This window comes from Etheostoma cragini, chromosome 2 (assembly GCF_013103735.1).
Source record: "Etheostoma cragini isolate CJK2018 chromosome 2, CSU_Ecrag_1.0, whole genome shotgun sequence".
Lineage (NCBI taxonomy): Eukaryota > Metazoa > Chordata > Actinopteri > Perciformes > Percidae > Etheostoma > Etheostoma cragini.
The window spans coordinates 22,313,691-22,324,472 of record NC_048408.1 but is presented as its reverse complement, the minus strand read 5'-3'; the positions used below and the strand labels follow the sequence as shown (position 1 = coordinate 22,324,472).

Here is a 10,782-nt window from a genome sequence, read left to right as displayed (position 1 = left end):
GCAGTGAAACCTCCTGGTCTGAGGCAGAGTCGGGTAACTTATAAGGTCCCATGACATACAAATTTTACTTTATGAGTTTTACATTAATCTGTGCCAGCTTGCCTATGGTCCCCCTGTGGCTAGAAATGTTGATAGGTGTAAACCGAGCCATGAGTATCCTGCTCTGCCTTTGAGAAAATGAAGGCTCAGATGGGCCGATCTGGAATGTTGCCCCTGCTTTCAACTGAGCAAAGTAGCAGTTGGTCAAGGCCACCCACCCAGCCTCCACCTTGCCTCCCCACCTCCTAGCTACCAAGCTACAGACTCAGAAATGTCACGTCCTAAGGAAAGCTCATTGTGGGACTGACTCTAGTGGCTGTAATTCTGCACCAAGGCTGAATTTTGGGAAAGAGACTTCAGATATGGTATTAGGGGACCACTAAGGTCTATATAAAAGCATCCAAAGCGCACAATGTCATAGGACCTTTGAAGCCATCACCACATTCCCAATATCTGATCAAATGGCTTTATCTTTTTGAGTTGAGCTTCCACACTACATAAAACCATTTAAAATGATGAGGATCTTTACATTTTATTGATATGAAATCTTGTTCTGTATGTCTAACACATGGCCTGAGAGTGGTGAGCTCTGCTAGTCTACAGGCAGCAACATTTTCTTAGCTCTGCAAGCTGTCGCCAGCAATTTATGTTCAGTGTGGAATCCTACATTTTTATGTGGAATCCTATTTGACCAACTGAATACATTTTTTATAACTAACCACAATTATTGAATAAAAAAACAAACCCAATTGTTTTTTTTTTCCAAAAGTATGAAATGGCTTTTAGTTTACCTCTGAGGATCCAGCTCAGTGACTCATTCAGTGACTATGATAAGGTCTAGGGATGTATGAGGGTACTGACCTTATTAATCCCATGTGTCAGTAATGATCTGACTGATCCACACTAAATACAGTTTCTTAAAGAAAGGTCAGTGTTACAGTAACACAATTAAACTTAAGACAGTCCCTGGGGGCCACAGGCTCCATTTTAAGTCAAAGTTATTCTTACATAAAAATATATTATAAATTTGAAAACAAAAACAAAACAGTGGTATTGGCACATACTACGAGTTGGTGTTGGGTAAATATAAAATGTAATTGGTGCATCTGTAATAAGGTCCAGTAACCGTGGCACTCTGAATGGAAAAATGTAGTTTTGACCTGAGTTACAAAAACTATGCTTCATTCATAATGACCTTACTAATATACGTGTTTCTGCATGTTTTAGCCCATTTAATACAAATAGTAGTAGCTACTTTATATATTATTAATTTACATAATTCATTTTTAAAATGACTTTTAAGCAAGTTAAATTTACCTAACTCGTATGAAAAAAAAATGACTCAGACCAGTTTATGAAGCTTTGATGCTTGGATAAGTAGATGCAACCACTGATATCCATTCATTTCTGAAGGTTACTAAAATAAACTTAGAGAGTGAGAGATGTGAATACTATCCCTTCCTTCATTATTTTTTAAATGACAGATGGTCTGTCTTGTACACGTTCCAAGTCTCTGCAAGTTATTTAACTGAAATGAATAGAGACCGAAAATGTAGACAATTCCTTATGAAAACAAACTATGCAATACTTTCTGCACATTACATAACTATAATATCTCAGGCATCCACATCAAATTTCTCTTAGGCCTCTGACATTTATGACGCTGGTGAAAGGTTCCTCAAAACATCTTAGCAGTTAGCCTGTATTTCCCTGCTGGCCTGCACTAGGGGAGCTAAGACGCTTCTTTGAAATGTATACCAGCATGCAATCATACCATCTTCTTGCAAGGAGGCTTGCAAGAAAGTACGAAACATATTCCACACATGTGTGTTGCTCTGTGGTTATTAAGCTCTTTCTAGAAGAGTTCATCAGTCTACTGTACATGTAGCTGTGTGAAAGACCAGATAGCACTAACAAAATAATAGTGTTGAGCAAGTTTGTGTCTTTGTTAGAGAGCATTGAGTTTGGCCATACTAAGAATCAAAGGCCAAGACATATAATCAATTACACAAACCAACATTGTTCAGTATAAACAGTGTGGTAGTGCTAGATTATTATAAAATTGTAACCCCTATTGTAGTATTTAAATACTACAATACTTAAAGAAGGAAGGAACTTAAAGAACTAGTACTTTCTCTGAGGAAAAAGGTCCTCAAACATCGCGTGACCCATCTAAGATAGACTGGTGCAGTCTGCTGCTGTAATAGACATGTCCTCTGATCACGTCGTCCAGAGGACTACAGGCCATTTTCAGCAGCATGACATCACTGAGGAACCGCCTGTCTGTGACCACTGCTGCCCCTTCTTTTTTCACAGGCTTTATTCAGTATTGAGAGAGTCTGCCCCAGTAGAGTTTTCTTTCTAACTCACTGTGTGTTTAGCTCTGCTGCCTTACTTCAAGAAACCAGTCCCCCAAAATGCCCTTTGTCTGGTTCCCGATCTATATCTGTCAAACCTGTGAAACTTGCTCTCCAAAAGGTGTTAGGATTGTGCATGATAACACTATGGAACCCTGTTAAGCCAACTACAGGGTATAATCCAACAAGGATAGCATTTTATACTTGAGAAGCAGGCATTAAAACACTGAGTCTGGCCCTGCTGACAGACTAACCCCACTGTAAACTTGGCTAATGCAACTTTATACACCAACAGGCCTCACACCAACAACACATTTAACCCTCCTAATGCAACACCACTGAGTTACAGGCCTCACAATATAAATGAAAACTGTCTTACACAACAATAACAAAGTTCAAATTACTGTAAATATACCTAATGAAACAATGAGTATAAAAGTCCTATCAAAATAACGCTGGCGAAAAATGCAACCTAGGTTTTTGTTGCTGTACCAAAGTCAAACTTAGCTTAAAAGCATATTTGGGGACGGAAGCACCACATTAAGATTTACCGTATCTACGTTTTTCGGTCAAATGGTATTTTGAATGGGAGTGTTAGGGGCACTTCTATGATAGCATCAAAATTAACATTTTTAAAACGCTAAGAAGGCACAACATGAAACACAACCTGGTGATACTCAAAGAATCACCAGGGTCTCTACACATGAACCCGAGCATTGAGAACATTGTTTGTGTACACAGAGTTTACTAAAAAGAAAGGTTTTGAAGGACTTGTTGTTGTTGTTGTTGTTGTTGTTGTGAGGCGCTTTCATCTCCAAATGCAACGTAACAGGGAGGAGAGTAAAGATGGAAAACTCCTAAAGCTTGGTTCCATTTAGATGCCTTGTGAATTTTTGGTTTTCTCGTTAGTGAAAAACAATACTAACCTTGCAGTTAAAAAAGAAGCCTCATATAATAATGACATTTCCTCCTATGGAGTCCGTTCATCCGCATTTGGAGATTGACGTTGATATGGTAGCGCCCTGAAACAACAACTGCTAAAGTAAGTCGTTCAAAACCTTGTGTCTTTCTTAAACTAAAGTTTGACTTGGGTACATTCACAAAAACACGCAGACTGTACTGCAAATCTCGTATTACATTTGTGACTAAACCACACAACATTTACACATCACGCTACAGCAACATGTTTCAACCTTAATGTGAGCCAAAAAAATTAAAACGGACAAAACACCTTTCATAATGGAATGAGTGTTGGCGTTGCATAGTTTGTCCACCAGAGGGCAATCTACAGCGTCCCTGTTTGCAACACTGATTTTGTTATTGTTTTTGCTTCAAAGAACTTTAAGTTTCATATCTTAAGATTTTATTTTTACACATTTTATGTATCAGAATTTTAATACTAATAAAAAACTACAAATAACCAATGTTAGGGAAATCTGTTTATGCTTTGTTTGTTTTTAAAATATATAACGGCCGATATCTCGGAATATCAGATTTTTAAATCCCCAAACATTTGTATCGATTCCGCCTTATAAATCCTTTGTCGGTTGGGCTCTAGTAGCGAGTGTGTGGTTGCGCGAGACAGAGTGACTGAGGTTGCGCTCAATGTACAGCGCATACAAAATTGAAATGTGATTTAAAAAAAAAAAAAAAAAAAAAGTAAGACTTTGATTCTCATTTAATTTTATGAGCCTACATCACAAACGCTACTACTTTCTTCTGTGAGTTTAAAAAATATACTGTATAAAATAGGTTTTAAAAAGCTCCCTAGTGCTGCAATGCTCTCCCTTCTCTTCAATGAAGCCTCTATGTTTACAGGCTTGTGGTGATGCAAAAATGTGCTATAGGTGCCAAAAATCTGTGTGGATTCTGCCAATATGTTTTGTTACGGTTCACGTGAGCAATAAACATTAAACTTTTAGAGAAAAAAATTGTGGCAGTGAATCCTGATATCAATTCTAAGCTAAAAATGTTTTTGGGAAAATGATTCATTTATTTTTCCCGGAATCATCAGGTCTAGTTGTGGTAGGGGTCTGCACAAAACAGTGACCACAGAGTTTAATCAGCCCGCCTTCCAACAGATTCACAAAGAAAGGTCAACTTTGCAAAGGTTGGTGTTGTTGGAGGGCTCTCATATTGGTTTGCACAGCTGTACTGGGCAGTTGTTTGATATTTTGTCTACCCCTGTATGTGTGTGTGCAAAAAAACCTTGCGTACCCAGCTAACAGAAAACAGCAGTGTTGTATCGTATGCATGAAAGAGGGCACCAGTGACACACACGCACACGCGCACACGCACACACACGCACGCACGCACGCGCGACAAACGGCACCTAATGCATTTTGCAAACATTCAGGCAAAAGGATAAATACTGCATATGCACGTTAAATGTGCATATGCAGTATTTACAAATACTTTTTGTCAGAGCTGAGCTTAAAAAAAAGTATACTTGTACTGAAATCAAGATGAAAACTGTTAGAAATACGTTCTCACCTTGTCCAGGAAGCAGAGCTTGTCCTTGGTCTTGGCATCCAGTATCTCCACCTCAAAGAAAACAACAGCCTTTTTAGTTTTTTTAGCAGGTTTGCGCTTGACCGGGGCTTGAGCCGGCACCGGGGCAGCAACCGCCGCCGCCCCGTTGGATGGTTTTTTAGTGCTGGTGGCCTCTAGTGCTAGGGCATCCATGTCCACAGTCCTCCTCCTTGCACTCTGTTTTTCCCTTCTTTCCCTCTTTTGGCTTTCTTGTCCCTCTTCTCCTCTCAACTGCCCGTCCGAAATCTACGCCAAACTATACAGGAGCTCTCAGCTGTGGAAATAAATCAGTCTCTCCCCCTGCTTCTCTACCCCTCCCTCCTCTTTTTCTCTATTTCTCTCTGCCATTCTCTTGGTCTCCTGCCCTCTTCGCCCCCCTCTCATTCCTTCACTTCTGGTGTGTTGCTTTATTTAACTGCCAGTCGACCCCTGGAGCGTGGACATACGCCACATGTGTGTGCACAGTTGCATACACAGGAATGCCCAGTATCCTCCTGACAAACTGTCTGCAGTAGATCATCTGCGTATATACTAGAGTAGCTACATTTCAACATAACTCCTTCCTAAGAAAAGGACACCTGATGACCACTGACACCTCTCAACCCCTGGCTAAGTGGGAAGATGGAGGAGAGGTAACATGACAAATAGCAATCCCCCTTTCCTAGTTTGTCCCCCTCTTTTCCTCTCACCAGCTAAATATAAACATCTACTGCTAACTTTGCATGACCAACCCTCTCCCTACAGACACCCACCCATGTGGTGATCTCATGGCACTCATTTACATTTAGTGCAGTACTGTCCATCTGTCCATCTATCTCCAGCCCTGATGTACATCACTGACCTTTGATCACACACCTGAATGAACCAGTTTAGGGTCCTACCCATAGAACACATCCTTCTTACAGTGTGTAAACTTAGAAGGCAGATCTCTCGGTCACTCACATGGGGAGTCACCTTTTCCTCCACCAAGGGGTGATAATACTCCAGATTCTGAGGGCTTAGTTGGGGCATGCCCACTCCCAGCCTTCCACTCTCTAATGACAAACAGTTGGGATTCAGTTTCCATGGTGGCAACATGAAGGCATAGGCCAGTCATTTATCTATAACCATGCTATCGTTCACTTGTCAAGCTACTTTTGAACGAAATTTTAAAAAGTCGCAAATAAGAAATGCAAATTATGCGTATGATTAGATTGTAAACCGATTATCGATGCAACAATTTCCGTGCATGATTTAAAAAAATATACATATAAATCTGAGTTTGTTAGATTATGACATATCCAGTATTTGTCACACACAAGTTTTAATAAAACATTTTGTCTACTGAGGTTTTTATTTTGTAGTCATTCCATGCTGAAAGTCATCTTCTATGTCAGAGGCTCAGTCATGTTTAAAAGGTGGAGAATTGGCTTCTTAGAACATGACAGATGTAATATGATAAAGTAGTTTAACAGCCTTTATGTGTTGTGTTTTGCCTTATTATTTTATATATGTCTTATTAGATCATGTGTGTATGAAAAATTGAATTTTTTTTTGTCTTTTTGGACATTTGTGTTTTTTATTCTGCCCTCTTGCCTAGACTTATAGTTGCTGTCAATTATCCCATCCTGTTTCAGTACCTCTTGAGAAGCAAGTATAAAAAGTCGCTCTTTAAAAACCTTTTTCCTAAACGTAGACATGCAAATGTATGCAGTATAACCGTCAATTTTCATACTGTGGTATACTGTGAGAACGGTATACTGCTGCAACCCTACAGGTCACAGGACAAATGACACTACCGTTGTGACTTCAAGGAAATAACCCCATCTCAGTCTTCCCTGTGCCAAGCATACCTACGACCATGGTACCTCCCCCCTCTCATCTATATAAAGCTTCGGTCTGGCAGTCTGTCCTGGTAATGCACTCTAGGGTGAGGGTAAAGAAGGGAGGAAAAGGCTTCAATTGTGACAGTGGACTTTTGCTGTTCTTTGCCTGTAGCTCTTATCCCAAGGTAAGACACAACTTATTGAAATCTGGAAAGATTAAGTGGACATGTCTCTTTGCTCCGAAAGTGCTTTTGTACGCACGTCAAGATACTGTTGGGCAGTCGGTGTGTAAGCAAGACAGTTCACTGTGAAAGTGATGCAGCTGGTGCTATGTGACAACTATCTATGTAATGGCCCAAATGGATAATATCTACAGTTTTGATTTATGCCCAAAGATATTTTTGGTGTTACATTGTAACTAAAAATTTATTAATTTACCATTTTTGAGTTGTTAAAGTATTTCTGTTTAGCTTTAGATTGATGTGGTGTGCCCTATAAAGCATGCACAAAGTAAATAATAGAAACCAGTATGATTCATTTTTACAAAATGGCTGTTACATTTTTTTTTTTTAAATGTTAAGGAACACAGAAAGAAATAAACTGAAAACGCATGAGCATGCATCTTTTAACATGTGCACTGGTTAGGGTGTTAGTCACAGTCCACACCCGGCAACGACCACATTCCTGTGACTTCAGTTACTATACTTGTTGTAGCGAATCGTGCCATAATGCGTATTTACTGGCTAGTCATTCAGTTTCATTAGCTACATACACAACAACATTTCACCCATATGGTTTCATACTGGTGTAATAATAATTGATGCTGTTTACTGAGCTACTGCCACCCCATCCACACTCCGTACTTAGCTCCGTATGGAGACTTGAACCAGCAACCCTCAAGTTCCCAACTATGTAACCCAAGATGCTGGCTTATGCACCTGGCGCACTATTGACGGGTTTAACATGATGGCTATAGAGAAGCGACAGCAAGCAGTATTTGTTTACATTCAACATGGCGGCAAGCAAAGTGCAGCAACCAGATGATGCCGCTGTCGCTGCGATTTTAAAAGATTTCGAAGGGCAAGTGCCTTACTACCGACCGGCAAAGTAGCCTACGTCACCCGGATTGTTGGTCTGATTGGTTGAAGGACTATCCAATTGCGTACAGAGTCACTTGAAGTATGTCTGTTGATCACACCTCTTGTGCAGTAGAAATACACAGCAGACTCCCCAGACTAATGTTCACTTTTATAAGATTGAGCATACCTGTCAGATTCTCTGTCTTGAGTACCGTAGGTGTGTATTGCAACTGCAAAATGCACCATGGTCACATGCCATATTCTGTAATTTTTTCTTCCACCTTCACCTAATCTTAGCACTCACAATGAATAGGCCCACTGGCTAATACAATGTGGGAACATATGCCTGACTATAACAGTTCACACATACTTCAGAAATGAGCAGGCTAGTGGAAAAGCAGCCACGTGTATGAAGTGTATGGCCAGAAGTTGTTAACTGAAGATGCAGGTTGTGGCTAATGCTGTCACAATGCCTAGCCTACTTACTGGCTTATCCATCAATTTCAATGGCCATGGCCATTGAACCAAAGTCAATCACCAGTGCAAGTACTGTATTACTGTATGATGTAAATGTTGTTTTGCCCCTCATCTGTTACCACAGCCACATCTGTCAACAGAAAGAAGAGGAACCAAAGAAGCACTGGTTGGGTCAGTTTCTGTCAGACTAGTTCAAATCCTGTCTGATGGGTTCTAGGAAATTCTTTTTGCCAACATTTAGAAATGTTATTATTGAGGAATTTGTACTCCTCAATAATAATGGTGAAGTGACATAGTAGTATTTCACATTAATGATAAAAGACTAATAGAGGTCTGTGTGATGAGTCAAGTCTGAATGTTTTTGAGACAGTTAAACAATAATCAGATTTTTCTTTCTAAGTAAGTTTCTGACACCAACATAGGGTCAATCTGATGCTGATGCGGCGTTAAACACCACATCACATCCAGCCATGAGGGTTCATTTTTGCGCACTTGACTGTTCACCTGCATTATTGGGTAATAACAATGATAAGAATCGCCATTCCTGCCAAGCCAGCAATATCCTACAGACAGAGGGCTCTGAGTTCAGCTAACATCGACATTTAGCGTATGGGGTCTACCAAATACAGAATACAAGCGTAATTCGTCATAACTGTGGGTGAAGCTTAAATTTCCTGAACAATATTAGCCAACAGTCGTTAATTCCCGTATACGAGAGGCCACAAATCCCCGGGTCATCGCAACCAGTAGGCTACATGACAGGCGTTGTTGCTGCAGTATGCGATCTTTACTGCTCGTGTTTGAAGAGATGACTGTTCTGGCGGAAATTATCCGTACAGAAATCACAGGAAACCCCTGCATTGTTCTGATTAAATTAAACTGTAACCCCATTAAGCGCCCCATTGAAGGTTTAGACTTTCATACCTCGTAGTGCTTCATCTTGGCAGCTTGCACCCCCTTCCTTAATTTCCGAGACGAGTGACAGAGCCGCCTCCAATCAGCGGAGTAATATGCGACTGCTGAGGCCACCGTAGGCGGGCATTATGACCGTGCAACAGCCAATCAAAACTGGCAGCCTTCAGACACCATCGGTGCCGTAGCCAATGACATTTGAGCAAACAGAGAGGTCTCAGCTTCGCTAACCTATCGGTCTTAAGCTTCACAGGTAATTGGATTATCCATGCATTGCGCTTTGAGTGCGCAGGTTTACCGATCCAACCGGCGACGACACAATTTGGGAAACTCCTCCTAAATTGTAATGAACATTTATCTATCTGTTGACTTTGCCCAAAAGAGACTTTCCATTATTTTCCCAATTTCCCCTTGCATCTCTTTCTCAAGTGTATGCTACTACAGTATGTGATTCCCCACCCCCCATCTCTCACTACGGACACCACTGTTTGAACCCCTCCACTCAGGCAGGACCAAAACTTCACACCACAAAAACGGTTTCTTCCCCTCTGCAGTCTGCCTCAAAGACCACGGTCCCCCACTGATATTGAATTTAATCCTACATCTCTTTTCTTTGTTAATGTTATAAATGGTTTTGAATTTGTTTGTCTATTTATTATATTCATGTTTATGTATCTATCTTTTACAGATTTCTGATTTACCGTTTTTGTTAAAATGCATTTCTGTGTATATTCATTTTTCCACGTGCATCAATTGTCCTGCTTGAATAAAGTTTGCTATTTGCCCGGTACGCTGTCTCTTTCCAATCATTTATAATCTATAACAAAAAAGTAACACTTAATATAAAGGAAAGTGTCAGGCTATGAATTGTTTGTCAATGCACATTTACCCAAAACGGTGTTCTTGTGCAGTAGCAAAACAACCCACATTTAATTTTTTTTTATTTCCATTCAGGTTCTAGATAAAACCTTGCCTGCACATTTTATATCTCCAAAAGAGCCAGAATAATCTCAACTCTTGTAGTCCAATACACCTACACATACAGGGATACATATATGAGTACTTTAAATTGATTGACTAAAATGTACAAAAGCAAGTGGTATAATAGGCATTATTGCCTTTCTAAAAGAATATTTTTCTGAACTCCACCTTAAAAAAGTGTAGACTGGCAAAGTATTCTCATTCCTGAAAACTGGTTTTGCTTCACTTAACAGAGACAAGTATCTCTTACAAATAATGCAGTCACCATTGACAACACCCTAATTACCAAAAGTGTTGTAAAGTTAAACACAGGACAGCTAAAGAAAACCTAGTGAAGTTATTTTGTGCTTTTCATGTGTTTGACCATGATTGTGAGTGTAGAGCTGTTTTTTTAGAAGACGCATTGTCTATTAAGTTACATCAAATGCTTGTTTGTTTTATTTTATGATTAAATTACCTAAAAGTATAAAGTATAAAATTGAGTGATTGCTCTTATTAACTTATAGGGCATAGTTACAATGTGAACACTGACACTACTAAGGGTGTAACCTGCTCCAACAAATCTCTGAAGCTAAAGCTTGTACGTGCACGTTCTACAAT

The 10,782-nt window shown here is 39.8% G+C and overlaps 1 protein-coding gene across 2 annotated transcripts in view; it reads right to left on the bottom strand.

Annotated features, from left to right (window-relative positions):
- The window catches only part of tecrb (trans-2,3-enoyl-CoA reductase b), a 15,469-nt gene extending 6,020 nt beyond the window's left edge, over nt 1–9,449 (bottom strand). Inside the window, exons 1-2 of one of the 2 annotated variants that reach the window (XM_034896260.1) lie at nt 9,214–9,449; nt 4,890–4,940 (exon numbers count right to left, since the gene is read on the bottom strand). In XM_034896260.1, coding sequence (XP_034752151.1) covers nt 4,890–4,940; nt 9,214–9,228 — 66 coding nt within the window. In that variant the 5' untranslated portion in view covers nt 9,229–9,449. Of the gene's footprint in view, nt 1–4,889; nt 5,246–9,213 lie in introns of those variants that run through there. The other variant, XM_034896252.1, reaches the window with a different exon arrangement.
- Between the last annotated feature and the right edge of the window lie 1,333 nt (nt 9,450–10,782).